General features: G+C 42.6%; 3 protein-coding genes across 3 annotated transcripts in view; all 3 read right to left on the reverse strand.

Moving 5' to 3' along the window:
• CSUI_003995 (flagellar basal body pacrg family protein) overlaps positions 1 to 3481 on the reverse strand; it is a 5813-nt gene extending 2332 nt beyond the window's left edge. Inside the window, exons 1-3 of the mRNA XM_068064190.1 lie at positions 1824 to 3481; positions 935 to 1144; positions 179 to 297 (exon numbers count right to left, since the gene is read on the reverse strand). Coding sequence (XP_067923839.1) covers positions 179 to 297; positions 935 to 1144; positions 1824 to 2085 — 591 coding nt within the window. The 5' untranslated portion in view covers positions 2086 to 3481. The remainder of the gene's footprint in view (positions 1 to 178; positions 298 to 934; positions 1145 to 1823) is intronic.
• A 1218-nt stretch (positions 3482 to 4699) lies between these two features.
• Positions 4700 to 7396, reverse strand: CSUI_003996 (cytochrome c oxidase subunit). The gene has a single exon (XM_068064191.1). It carries the CDS (start codon positions 6628 to 6630, stop codon positions 5944 to 5946), a length of 687 nt encoding a protein of 228 aa, XP_067923840.1. The 5' UTR covers positions 6631 to 7396; the 3' UTR covers positions 4700 to 5943.
• A 1831-nt stretch (positions 7397 to 9227) lies between these two features.
• CSUI_003997 (rab6) overlaps positions 9228 to 14750 on the reverse strand; it is a 10781-nt gene continuing 5258 nt past the window's right edge. The window contains exons 4-9 of the mRNA XM_068064192.1: positions 14334 to 14384; positions 13539 to 13599; positions 12384 to 12423; positions 12058 to 12126; positions 11149 to 11200; positions 9228 to 10260 (exon numbers count right to left, since the gene is read on the reverse strand). Coding sequence (XP_067923841.1) covers positions 10187 to 10260; positions 11149 to 11200; positions 12058 to 12126; positions 12384 to 12423; positions 13539 to 13599; positions 14334 to 14384 — 347 coding nt within the window. The 3' untranslated portion in view covers positions 9228 to 10186. The remainder of the gene's footprint in view (positions 10261 to 11148; positions 11201 to 12057; positions 12127 to 12383; positions 12424 to 13538; positions 13600 to 14333; positions 14385 to 14750) is intronic.

The following is a 14750-nucleotide window of genomic DNA, read 5'->3' on the forward strand; positions in this document are numbered from 1 at the left end:
TTTTCTTTTCAAGAGAATTGTACTAGGGAGACGAATGAGGTAAGCCAACGTGATGGCAGTGAAGTAAGCGCTTTATTCTTTCGAGTACTGGATTAAGAGGAATCCTTTCTTGCGGCCTGTAGTGCGTGGTTCCTATGCACGGGTAAGAAGGCATGCATAGCTGAGGCACACGACCTACCCCCTGGACGGCGAGAAACCGGTAAGGATCTTCCTTCTCACGGATGCCATCGAAAAAGATTGGCAGGAAGTGTTGATAATCTAGCAATTCGAACCCTGTTTTCCACAAAACGCGATTTCCTGCAGATGTATCCAAAAGAGGAGCCGAAAAACATCGCACGAACACACCTACACCGTCACATGCCGGGTGGGCCACGACTCTCTAAGCTCGGGTACCGGTCGTAGAAAGAGACAGGGTCTGAGAAATGCAAGACTGCATAAGGCGAGATTAACTGTACTCACCCTGTTTTGTTCCAGCTTCGTTAGCAGGGTTAACAACTACACGAGGAAGAAGAAGAAGGATTTGTCTACACACCGGTCACTGAGGAAGTAGACTGTGATGATGAGCGTGCGTTGGCATGCGCTAGATGATTTAGCGAAATCAGAACTGCCTTCACTCAACCATACCCGGGTTCTACTCATCCGCTGCTCTCACCACTACAGAAAGTGACGTAAAGCACAAGGAAAAAGAACCACTGAAGGTGTGGATCATCCAGGTGTACGTTGAGGCTTCTCGGCATTTCACCGATCAACCTTCTCTGTTTCCGTCTGTGAGGACTGCTGATGTCACTACGAGGCTTTTGCTCACTAGGGCTGTGTCTATCACAGGTACAAAGACCATAAAGTTTCGAAACGTAGGCCAAGCAGGAAGAACGAGGGTGGAGAGAACTCAGCACATCACTTCTTGCTCGTCTGTGGCTTCAGTTGATGTTGTTACCTGAACCTCCATGTTCAACTGCGATTGGTAAGTCTCCGCGGTGGTAAAACCGGCGGAACTGAGAGGGTTCGATGGCTCTTCTTGTAAAAGCCAGCGAGCGAGGAGGCAACGGAGCGTGTTTTGCTTGGTGCATCCATCGTCTAACAGCTGTAGGATTGCTGTGTGCACCTGCCCCTATAGAGGGAGAAAAAGTATCAATGGCGACGAAAACTTAACAAGAGGGGAAACTACAAGACACCGTGATCATATCAGCAGAGAAGAATGTGAGTGAATCTCTGATGGAAACGTGCCAGGGGCATAGGTACATGTTGACGATTGAAAACGTCAATAGTGGTGCTGAGCGAGCTCATTCCATGATGTCCTTGCAGCACAAATAACTCTAGTACATTCGCCGTCTCTACTCGCTTCCTGTTGGGTTCCTCGTCCACACGGAGTCACCAACAGAAAGAAGTGACAGCCCCGACTCTTTTCTTATCGTTCTAAGCTGTCGTTAGTTAGCTGTTACGTCTTCACGAGATTTTCCTAGACGTGCAGACAGCCTATTTGTTGTCGCCTGTGAGTCTGCTGAAGGTTTATCTCTCTCGGGGAGGTGTGAAAAGAGCCTTTCCCGGCCCCACTGCTTTACGTGAGTGAGACGAAGAGAATGTTTCGCCTTCCAGAGGTGAAAAGAGACACTTTCTAAGAAGTCATACCACGACGCTAACGAGGTTGTATTAGTGTGGTCACCGGGCCACGTGGGATCGAAGTTCGCTCTGGAGTAGGAGATAACGAAGCTCTGCTGTTGAGCAAGGATGGAATGCATGGCTATCTGTTCCATTTACAACTGTGCGTGAGTAACATCAATCTCTATTTGCTACGAAGACTCGCTCGTCGCCTTCTCAAGACGCACCACCTCCTCTCCTCAGAAACGTCTTTTCTCGGTTGTTCAACCTGACCCTTGCCGGGTTGATTTGGCCGGTCTTAGATAGAAGTTGTTTCACCGGGGAGGCTTCGCCAGGAATTCGTGGAAAGTTTCCGAAGGGCGATTCTGGATTGATTGGTAAAAGTCCAAGTGCCTTTTCCTTTAACTTATACTCGGGGTCAGTGATTTTCTTCTGACAGTCTGAGAGAACGAGCTCAGCCCCAGCGGGGACGCCTCGTCCAGACTGCATGGCTGCGAATAAATGATGAATGTTCGACAGGAAGAGGAAGGGAAGGAGAAGGACACCTCCCACTGCTCCGTCACAGAGCCGGTGGGTTCCTGGCTGATCTCTTCACTGAACGAGACCCCTCGTGGGGCTCAACAATAGGAAGAAACATGAAAGCCTTCTGCATGCACAAAAGTCAAAGGAACGCTCATTTCTTGGAAGACGGCGCATGTCTACCCGTTTGAGCTCACGGCCACTCCTTCAGTCTCGGGTGGATCCGATTCGCAAACCCAGGCGAGGTCACGTTGTTCACAGGCACTGGCACGCAGAGCGCCGTCTGAGCGGAGTCGCTTCACACGGCTGAATTCCCTAGCGCTGAAGCAGGTGCGATAAACAGTTATCCTAATCGCTGTATTCGATTGCGAGGTTTTTCTGGAAAACCACGAAACCATTACGGCAGAAAGACATCGCCTCGGCAGGTGGGTCAAAGCGCATCTGGTTGCTTCAGAGAAATCCTCCCGTGTGTGTCCTCGTGAATCCAGATTGGGGGGGCTTGCTGATTATGGGAGAACAGTCTTTGTTCTTTTTGTCATGTAACAGGGGTCTTTTCTAAAACTACCGTCCCGAGGAGCAAACACCCTAGTTGCAGAAGGCATCTCGCTTAGACGTCGCCGCTGCAGGCTGTTGGTCACCCTGCCAAGCGAGTAGTAGGAACGCGTCCCCCTGTGGTCTTGAGTTTGCTCAGCTGTAGAACCTGTGGCTCCTTTCGCTACTGACTTCCTACTTGAGGACGTCTGCCACAAATGTATATCTTCTCACTCTTTCTTGGAGTCTTCCTTTTGACCGCTCTGGGGGATGTTCGGGGGGGGGGGGCTATTCGCCCTGCAAGGTCCCCCCCGGGCGCCGCCATCTCGGAGAGAGAGAACACGCTTCCGCCCTTGTTGATAAAATTCCCACAGTGTAGAATTGTTGCATCTTGGTTATCGTTTCGGCCGCCGCCTACCGTCCTGAACCACTAGCGATCCTGCGATCCTACGCACAACTTTTCTCAGCGCCATCGATACACATTCACCTTCCTCGCATGTTTCATCACGTAGACACTCTGGGCACTCAAACTCAATAAAAAAATGCGCCAGGAACTCCAGATGCCTCCGCTGCGGTCGACTGAAGGTCTCAGGACCACTGGGCTTTCTAGTAGAGCTACAACCTGACAATGCAATCCTTTAGAGCCTTGCACAACATCCGTGGCAGTGATGCTGTCATAAGTGGAGGTCCTCATTAACCGCGGTCTCGTTTGTTTTGGGATAAATGGTTCACAACAAAAAAAAGGCAAGCCTATTTCAGAGGTATCATAGGACAATCTGAGACGTTTGGCAGTCAAACCTGTGTTCTTAGGCCACAAGTACCCTATTCTTTCTTCTCGCTCTCCCTTGCCCTATTGCGTTGTATCCCTTCCCCGGGGGCTCCTTGCTCGGACAGAGGGGGAATTGGTACTTGTGACCTAAGAACACAGGTTTGACTGCCAAACGTCTCAGATTGTCCTATGATACCTCTGAAATAGGCTTGCCTTTTTTTTGTTGTGAACCATTTATCCCAAAACAAACGAGACCGCGGTTAATGAGGACCTCCACTTATGACAGATACACTTACAGTGTCACGGTGACTCTTTTCCTCCTAACCTCCTATCAGCTTCCTTGGCACTCTTCGCATGAAGAGCGCTCCCATCGGACGTGATTGTCTACTGATTGGCACTGACAAGTCTTCAACAGCTCTCCGCTGCCCAGCGATACGAGCAGGTCTTGCCACACTGGTGTTACTCGCTCTAGTGGAGTCCTCTCTCTCTACAGCCATCGCGCAGCAAGAGGCCCTAGGGCTTCCCATAGTGTCAGGGAGCTCTTGTCTGTTTCCTCACGCAGTCCCGTGGGTTTTTTCTTGCCCCAGATAGCCCTAGTGTGACAGCAGCTAGCTAGTTAGCCCCCTCCTCACTCGTTCATTCAGTTCGTCTTCCCGATGCGATGCTCCCCATCAAACTCAGGCTGCTTGGCTACTGAATAGAGCGACTCCTGGTGTATAGTAGCTACACATGTCCCTCTCTCTCGCTCTCCCATGAAAGTTCAGATGGTTGCCCCTGTTGCGTCTCCCCCAAGAGATTCACGTAGCAAATGCCTCTACGGGAACCCGCTCCCTCACTCTCTCGGAGTGCGGAGAGCAAAACGATGCGCTTCTTTTGCTTCCAAAAAACAAAAGAGAGATGGAATGGGAAGGCTTCCCTTAGCTACCCAGTATACATACACCAGCGCAATCCGGTACACTCTGAATATCAGTCACGGCCAACCCTTCACAGCTACCTCCACCTTCTCTGTCCTCTTGCTTCGTATAGGAGTAGTGAATGAGAAAATGCTATCTATCGCTAGCTGTGGCAGTGGCTAGTCAAGACTATGTTTGCTCAGAAAGTGATCGAAGATGATGAGAATGTCCACATCTCATCCCGACTGAGTGACTTGCTGTCTGGCAGCATTCAATAAGTCTTGACTCATTCAGTCACGTCGAGGGTGCTTTCTCCCTATCCCCTATCTATATTTCTGTCTTTTTTGATGATAACGATAAGAGGGAGTCTCCATGTCTTTCTTATTCCAACCGCAGAGAGAGAAAAGGAAGAAACGAACACATCATTTCTTTCACGCAAATAGCCTCACCTAAGATGACCAAAAGATTCTGTCTCATTATGACGGGAGACATCACTCACTCGGCTTAAGAAGAGAAGGAACGACATGCCTTTAAAGATGTGTCGACTTGACGTATCTTTCTTTCCTTCCCGCTTTGTAGAATCCCCCATGTCTCCCTGTAGACATTAAAGTTGTGTATGTGTGTGTTTCGTTGCTTTTCGCTCTTCACGTGGAAGGCTCACGACCTCTTCAAACCTCCGTGTGTGTGTGGGTGGGTGTATATACACTCGAGGGGAGAAGGATAAGAAGAAGTCAAAGAATGAGGAAATACTTCATTCATGTGAACAAGCGAAATTCCTTCATCCATCGCACTTACTGTATATACAGCGCGAAACACATGAACACTCTGTAGACGTACTCTCCTCATTCTCTGTATGGAAAGAAAAGACGGGGTTTGCTCTCTCGTAAGAGAAGAAAAGAAAGATCTAGATGTATGAAGAAAGATGAAATATCTTCAGGATAACGTCTGGAGACTTCTTTCTTCCTTATTTCTCATCTTCCTGTCTTACCATATGCGACACATGCACTACCATAATCCATCCATGGAAGAGGCATATACATACATATATACATGTAGTCGTGTAGATAGATAAATATGGCCGCCTATATAGATACATATAGGCGTGTATATACATATATATAGCCATGTGTATGCGTGTATCTAGATAGACCCATTCATCTCTCTCAGTTGCTCTGTCTGTCTTTCTACTGGGGTGTCGATTGTCGATACAGCTCACTCGTCTCTCTCCTTTCGATAAGAGATAGAGATCTTTCTCACGTGCAGTGAAGAATTTCCTTTTCTTCTTCTGTATATGGTTGCTGCTTAAAATGCTTCTAGATCACCTACTACATAGTAGACCTTTCTTTCTTTCTTTAATCCGTCATGATCTGTAAGAAGATCAAGATTAATCACTCCTACTTCCATCTTTCTAAAGAGACTCGGACATCTTAGATAAACCCTCTATCTATCTATCAACAGAGATAAACTCCCAACATGATCATGAGTATCTTCCTTCTATTCTTCATCTTTCTTCTTCTTCTTGTTCTCCCGCTTTTCTTCGTCTTGATCTTAGCCCGTTCTCTTCATCTTTCTTCTTCTCCCCCCCTCCTCGTCACCATCCTTTCGTCTTCTGTTCTCTCAAGTCCCATCTGTCCTTTATTCTTTATACCACTTCTTCGCATGCGCTGCATACGTTTCAGGGCTGACTGCTTCCACCACGATAGGCATAAATCCATGAAGAGCTCCACACAACTCCGAGCACTGGCCGTAGAAGACACCTTCTCTCTGAATGAAAGTGTTGATCCTTTGAAGCCTTCCAGGGATAGCGTCGGCTTTAATGCCTAAAGCAGGGATGGACCAGGCATGAATGACGTCCGTAGCTGTAATTAGGAAACGGATATGTGTCCTTGTAGGGAGAGTGAGTCGCTTATCCACTTCAAGATTTCTCAGCATTCCGGGTTGAAGATCTTCGTCTGTAACCATATTCGACTGAAAGACATAGTAAGAAGGAATCTTCTCCGGATTGTCGAGATACTTCTGAGGTGTCGGATAGTCCGCAGCAGAAACGTTCTTCAAAATGGGGGATTTGCTCGAGAAGGAGGTGTTCTCCCCGTCTCCTGAAGAGGAAGAAGCGGAGGCTTTTAGTGACTGAAAGATCAGAGATGAAGAAGACGACGTGGAGGAGGAGTGAGGCGAATTCTCGGGGAGAGATTGGCATTTAGCGATGGATTTGGGAGAAAAAGAAGGAGATTCCCCGTCATCTTCTCTCTTCAGGGTTGCTTTACCTGTCCTCCATTGAGGAGGAGAGGAGAATCGAAAGAAAGAACGGAAGAAAAGGTCCATCTTTCTTGAAGATGTTGGACTGGGGAGACAAGAAAGAAAAGGAAAGAAACACTTCACGATTCAAGTCTTACCTTGGAGAAGGAAGAAAGAGAAAGAAGAAGAAGATGAAAGGAAAGAGAAAGGAGAGATGAAGATCCAACGGGTCAATTTGATAGCAAACACACACCTGGATGAAGAAGAAGAAGGATAGGATGAAAGAAAGCTTCTCTTCACTTTCTTTCGCTTCTTTTCACAATGGAAAGCGATAAAAAAGAAAGAGAGAGAAAAGAAAAAAAAAAGGTCGTTCCGCTAAGCGAGATGGAACAGGATCGTGGAAGGTCGATGAGAGAATGCCATTTAGAATTCATCCGAAAGCTTTTCTCTCTCTCCTTTTTCTTCCATCCTCTTTCGACCGTCTGTCCGCTTCTTCTTTCTCTTGTTCTACTTTACGCAACCGAGAGGAGTTCTCATTCATTCATTACTCGCGAAAGAAAGAAGAAAAGGAGGACAACGAAAGAAACACACCACCCCACCCCACCCATCCAGACGAGGAAGCAGGCAGATGCATGCAATCAAGAAAAGACAAGACATTCTGCAGAAGAGCAACAACAAATTTTCTTCATGTCAATTTCTCTTAATGAAACAAATCATTTCTTCATCTCTTCTTGAGAAAAGAAAGCAAAGGGAATGGATGAAATGACCTAGCTCTCGGATACTCTTATACATGACTGCAGCAAGCATGACCTGTCTATCTATTTTTTTCTTTAATCTATCTATCTTTAATCTATCTATCTATCTATCTTTAATCTATCTATCTATCTATCTTTAATCTATCTATCTTTAATCTATCTATCTTTAATCTATCTATCTATCTATCTTTAATCTATCTATCTTTATCTATCTATCTATCTTTAATCTATATAACACTCCTCCATTTATTCTCTCTTCTACCTTTAGATACGTGAACAATTTCTGCAAAGGACAACTTCTTCTTTAGAGTAGAGAGCTTTTATGTTTCAAGCAGATTTGTCTTGGTATATAATAAGAAGAGAAAGAAACGGACATTTCTTCTTTCTCTCTCTTCCTTCTTGCTTCCTTGACGTGACACAGGAGTCTATCGGGCTTTTTGGGAAGTCTTCCACAGATCCAGAGAAAGAGGTAGAAAGAAGAAAAGAGAGAGAGAGAGGGTTCGAGAAGAGAAGAAGAAAGAAAGAGATAAGAAACACAGAGACAGAGAAAGGTAAAAGAGAGAGACTGAGAAAGAGAGAGAAGATGAAAGAATGAAAGAAAAAGAAAAGAAAGATTGGTGACACGAACCTTCCTTTCTTTCGTTTGCACTTGTCCTCCCTCAGGCGAAGGCTCTTTAGGAATCTACACATCGCGATAAAAGAAGCTTTCTCTCTTGCCACACACTCCATGACAAATCTCTCTCTCTCTCTTTCTCGCTATATACATCTATCTATCTATCTCTACATATATAGAGAGGATATTTAGATAAATCTCCATAGACTAATAGATGAGTGCGAAATAGCTACTTTTACTACATATTGCTAGGTAGATTGACGATAGATGGAGAGATCGATAGATAATGCTAGAAGAGATGAGAGAGACAGCCATTTGTATCTTCTTCTCTACCAAGGGCAACCGTCGCATCGTTTGCTCCTCTGTGTTACTTTAATCATTCTCTCTCTCTCTCTTCATCTAATTCTGTCTGTCTAGATAGAAAGAAAGACATTTCCTTGTATGTTTCTTTTTTTCTTTCTTTCTATTTCTCGGGGTTCTTCTTCGACCTCTTCTTGTCTTTAGAAAGAAATTGAAGAAGCAAAAGAGAAAGAAGAAAGAAAAGAGAAAGAAGCAGAGAAAGTCTGAAAGAAAGGAGGAATAAATGGAGAAGAGACCGACAAGAAAATTCCCTTTGCTTCTTCTTTCTCTTCTTCTTTTTCTTCACAACAATTATGACCAACAGAGAAAGAAGGAAAAGAAGAGAAAGGAAGAAGAAAGAGAGAGATGGATGATAGAATGAATGACGCAAAGGTTAACACGAGGAGGAGGGAGAAGAAGAAGAAGAAGCAGGAGGTACCTAATCATAATAGACCCCTCTTGGACTGAAAGAAAGAAGGAAAGAAGAAACAACTCGGAAGAAAAGAAAGAAGAAAGAAAGATATAAATAAATAGATAGATAGATAGTTCTACTTCTCTCTCCTTTCTAAATGCTTACTGAGAAGCCTCTTTCTTTCCTTCTTTCTTTAAGATTTTGCGTCTCTCTTGTTCTCTTCTTTCCTCTTCATTCTTATTGTCGATCATACCAGTGAGACAATGAAAGAAAGAGATAGATAGAGAATGAAAAGACCGAAAGAAGAAGAAAGAAGAAAAAAAGAAACAAAGACAAAGAAAGAGAGATAAGAAACACTCTCTCTTCTTTCTCTCTCTCTGGAGATTCTTTCTTTCTTCTCACTAGAGAAGCAGAATTTTCTCCTATCATATGTCTCTCTCATATCAAGAATACGTATACATATACACACCCGTATACATCTACCTATCTATACATATGTATAAATATATATATGTCTATCTATCTATATTTATCTATACATATGTATGAATATATATATATATATATCTCGATACATTGATAGCCTACATATGTATAGAGGACAAGAAAGAAAGGACAGATCATTAAGAAGAAGAGAAAGAGAGAGGGACACAGAGACAGAGAGACATACGACACACTAGGGGAGACATGTAGCTAGATAGACTGGAGATACTTCAGATCGGTCCAAGATAGACAGACAGAGAGAGAAAGAGAGAAAGAGATAGACAGCTATACGAAGAGAAGAGACAAACAAGAAAAGAAGTGTAAACAGGAGAGAGTCTGAGGGAGATGAACGGAGAAAGAGAGAGAGATATGAAGAGAGAGTGCAAACCTATCAACAAGATGGGAAAGAAGAGATATAGTCTTTTGCCTCATCGTAGCTCGAGATAGAACAGTTTAAGGCGAAAGAATCGACAGCAAGCTTTGGCTTGTATCGTCGGTGTCACTGTTTGACGAAAGAAATCAACCACCCACTGCCCATGATACACCATGTCTAGCTAGCTAGCTAGCTCACTAGCTAGCTAGCTAGACAAAAGGAGAGAACAACATAAGAAAACAGAAGAGATCTCCAACCATTCTACCCACGCCTTTCTTTCTTTCTTTACGAAACGGCTAGTGAGTTCAAATGGATGACTTTCGATCGCAAGGAGGAGAGAGAAGAGAGCAAGCGATAAGAAAACATTTCCTGTCAATCGATCTATCCATCGACCTACCCAAGAGAGAGATAAGAAACACAAAGAAAGAAGAGAAAGAAGGAGGAAAGAGAATGAAACAGGAATGAAGAAGAGTGACCTCTTCTTCGTCTCTTCAACTCTGCACTCTCTTCTTTTTCTTTTCTTGACAACCTTTCTTCTATCTTCTCTTTTCTTTCTATCTTTCATCTCTCTTTTCTCTTCTATCTTTCATCTCTCTTTTCTCTTCTATCTTTCTTCTTTCCTTCCCTCCTATTCCTAAGGTTTTTTGATCTTGTCTTGGCCTAGATCATTAGCAGGAACAAGAAGACGTTTTGCTCGTCAAATCCTGCTGCTGCGGCGTTGCGTTCAGCTGTACATCCACCACTAAACACACAAAAAAGAAAAAAAAAAGAGAGATTGATTAAAGAAGAAAAAGAAGAAGGAAAAAGAAGAAGAAGAGCGAAAGAAACAATTCTGTTCCTGTCTCTTCAGGACGGGTGGGACAGAGAGAAGAGGAGAAGTTTCATGAAGAAGAAAGAAAGAAAGAAAAAGAGGAGAGGAGAGATAGATGGAGAAGAAAAAGAAGAAACAAGAGAAAGATAAAACAACTTGAAGGATGGCCTAGATACCACTACATGCCTACCAATCACCTTCTTCTCTTTCTTCTTTATATACACATATACATACACATACATACTCCGTATATATATATATATATATGGAGTATGTCTATCTCCATGAATATATATATATATATATTAGATATACATGAAGATAGACAGATAGAGAGATATAGACAAATGAGAAATGAATAAGAGATCGATCCACACACGATGAAAAAGAAGATTCAAAGGAAAAGAAGAGAAGAAACACAAGTGTCCCTCCCTAGTTGTTTAGAAGAGAAAACTCCTGCAGTGAGAGCAGCTCATTCACATCGTCACCTACACGTCCTCTCTCGAGAAAGAGAGAAAGAAAGAGAGACAGGTAGATCAATACATAGATATATAGATCGATAGATACACAGCTACGTAGACATGGATAGATGTCTGTAGAGAGATGTCTTACTGAGACATCCAGAAATACCCAAAATTCAGAGAAAGAGAAAAGGTAGTTCCTAGAATGGACAGGCGAATCAACACAACGCCTCCTCTCCTTTCTTTTTCAGGTGTATGTACACTCTAAAAGGAATGCCGAGACAGCCCAAATCACCAGGGAAGCAATAATGAAATTCCTAGAAGCAGAAGTTTTCTTTTAAATCTTTTCTTTTCTTACTTTGCGCGTCGCTTGGTGTGTGTTGACTTTCCAAGCCTGGCAATGCCGACGCCTGCATGTATAAAAGAAAAAAAAGGAAATACTTTTCTTTCTTTTCTCTTCTTTTCTTTATCTCCTTCTTTCTTCACTATATATTCTCCCTCTCTCTCCTTTCACTTCTTCTCATTCTCTCCACACGAATTATGTACCTGCTTGATCTAGATACACCGAAAATACTCTATCTATCTATCGGATGAGAGAGAGAAGAAAAGGAGAGAAAAAAAGAAGAGAAAATCGCCAAAATTTAGCACGGACGAAAAACCGAGCGCAGTAATTTACAACTTTCGAGGTGTATGTACACCGCAAATCTCCACAACTCCAAAGGGACAAGAGAAGGGCCGGCCATACGAAGAGTAGGAGTTTGCTTTCTTTCATGAAGCATTTCTCACTCTTTAGCTTTCTCCTACTTTCTTCATCTCCCGTCCTCCCTCCCTGTGTAGAGACAGATTTACCGGCTTCTACACTTAGATCTATAGATCTGCAGATGTGTATGAAGACACTCTGAACCCTAAACTCACACCGCATGAAGAAGCACCGAAATATCAAAGACGGAATGCACGGATAGATTCTACCTACGTAAGAAGTGTACATACACCTCAGCACGAGATAATGGATGCAACGAAGAAGAATTTCTCCGTTTCTTGTGGTGGAAACGATATTTTTCCTCTTGCTTATTTATGTCATAATGATGTGAGAAAAATGAAAGAAAGAAAGACAGAAAGAGAGAAAAAGGACTTGAATCGAAGGCGTCAAAAAGGAAGAAGAAGAGAAAAAGATAGATAGACACACCAGAAGACATGCAGAGAGAGAGAGAGAAGAGGTAGAAAGAAAGGAAAGAGAGAAAGAAGTGCGTACTGAGATTTGTCTTACAAGTCTTCTGAAGAGATTTTTTATGTTGTAGCCTGCCTTCGCGCTTGTCTCCATGAATAAGATATCATGCTAGACACAAGCCAACAGAAGAAGAAGAAGAAAGATGATGAAAAGGAAAGGAAGGAAAAGAAAGACACTCTTCAGGGACTCTCCAAACGAAAGAAAGAAAGAAAGAAGAGAAAGATCTATCTCTACTGATAGGCCAAGCCGCCTACTAGAACGGCTACGAATGCTAGTGAAAAGATTTGCTTTTCTTGTGGATGTGCTTCTTTCTTTCTTTTTCTTTTCTTTCTTTTCTTCTTCTTTCTTTGTCTTTTTCTTCGTACCTCTTGCGCTTTCTTTTGGCCTTCTTCATACGAGACTTGTCTGCGAAATATCACACAAAGAGAAAGAGAGAAAGAAGAGAAAGAATGATACGATAGACACATAGATTGAAGATAGAAAGATAATACATAAAAAGAGACACCTATAGAGATAGAGAGAGAAAGTAAGTCGGGTCTGAAGAAGAAGAAGACGATAGAGACACAACTCCTCCTCCTCCCCCGCCTACTGATCGGCTTATCTTCGGATGAAGACAAAGATGAAGAAAAAGAACGTGAGAAAGAGAAAGAAAGAAAGGAGACGGAATGGCTATGAAAGTGGGAAGTGCACAAATGGAGAAAGAAGTAAACAAAAGTCAAGATGGATGGGCGGAGAGAGATAGACGTGAAAATAGGTGAGAAAGAAAATAAGAAATTAAAAGTAGATGAAAGACCGAGGCAAAGAAGAAAAGAGGTGGTTAAGAGACAAAGGAAGAAGAAGAAGCAGTAGTAGTTGTAGTAGGAGTGATACTAATAGGAATAGTAGGAATAGTCCTACTGAAGTTTCTATCGGGAGAGAAAGAGGACGAAAGAAAGAAAGAAAAGCGAAGAAAGGAATGAATGAAGATGGAAATTTTCTCTTAACAAGAGATAGAAGAAGAGAAGAAAAAGCAAAAGAAGAAGAAAAGAGAAGACGAAGAAAAGAAGAAGACTAAACAGGACAGACACCTTCTATCTATCTTAAATCTAGCTTGTTTTCTTCTTCTTCTTCTTGAAGAGGAGAAGGAGAAGGAGAAGGAGGAGTGACGGAGGGAGGAGGGAGAACGACCATGAGAATTCTAACGATAAGCTCTACGATCATACGAATGAAAAGAAGAAGAAGAAAACTACCAAAGATAAGAATGCCTATGCAGATGCTTATGCGAAGGATGATGAAATCTCCATACCACACAGAAGGCCCACACGCACCATTACCAGGAGGAGAAGAAAAAGGACAAGGAAAGAGAACACGAGAGCAAGCCCTCCCTCCCTTCTTTCTTTCTTTCTTTCATGGGTAATGATACGCAGAAAAAGAAGAAGAGGAAATGAAGAGATGAGAGACAAACTGATCTACTCGATTCGTTAATATTGATATACGGATGTGATGAATTTTTCTTCTTCTTTCTTTCTTTCTTTCTTTACCTTCGGTCGTTGAGGTCGGTTTTGTTGCCTACGAGGGAAATAATGACGTCACTCCCTCTCTCTAATACACACCAAGAAGAAGAAGAAAAAGACACAAAGAAAGACAGAAAAGCGAAAGAAAGAGAAAATAAAGACACATTCAAGCCAACAAGAAGAAGATAGAAAGGAGAAGGAGAAGGAAGATACAAAATCTGGTGAGGAGAAAAAGAAAGATAAATCCAAAGAGAGAGAGATCTATAGATATCAAGAAGAAAAGAATGAATGAAGGCGTATGGACTTCTTCTATTGCCACGAGAAGAGAAAGTAAGAAAAAACATACATAAAGAGACTAACGAAGAGATAAAGAGATAGAGAGATAGAGAGATATACAGACCCGATAGAGAGATAGAGAGATATACAGACCCGATAGAGAGATAGAGAGAAAGAAAGAAAAGACAATCTGAAGTGTAGGTACCAGTCGCGAGGGACAGACAGAGAGAAAGAAAGGAGTAGGAGGAGTAAAGAGAGAAAAAGAAGAGAGAAGAGAAGAAGGCTACTACAAAGAGAGTGTGTGAGACAGATCTACGTCTACGTTAGCTCTAGGTTGAAGTCGACATAGATCTATAAGGATTCCTCTGTCATAGGAAGAGGGGAAAAGAAGAAAAGAAGAAAAAGAAGAAGCAAAGAAAGAACACAGCAAAAGTCTTTTCTATCTGAAAGTCCTTCCGAGAGAAAGAGAAGAAAAAGAGAAGAGATAGAAGAGAAGCAACTCTTTCTTCTTCTTCTTTTCCTTTTGGGATGTGTCTGTCTGCCTACCTGCTCTTACATCTTCTATCCATTTTGTTGTATTTAAGAAAGAGGCTCGATCTTAAGGGAAAAGAAAAAGAAAGAATGAAAGAGAGAAAACACACATGAGACAAAAAAACAATAGAAGGAAGGTAAAAAGGAAAGAAAAAGAAAGAGAGAGAGAGAAGAAGAAGAGAAACTCCCACATTCACATACACAAAACACACAGAGAGATACATAGATACATAGACAGATACACCTATCTATCTCCTTCTCACTCTTTCTTTCTTTCTTTTGAACGTAGTCTTCATTTGGCTGCACTTCACACACTTGTCTAAATAGATACAGAGCAGTCACATACAAACACATACATGTATACATGTATCTATCTTAAATCTATCTATCATTAATCTATTGATCTATTTATTTATCTATCTATCTTTAATC

This window comes from Cystoisospora suis, assembly GCF_002600585.1.
Source record: "Cystoisospora suis strain Wien I chromosome Unknown contig_1797, whole genome shotgun sequence".
Lineage (NCBI taxonomy): Eukaryota > Apicomplexa > Conoidasida > Eucoccidiorida > Sarcocystidae > Cystoisospora > Cystoisospora suis.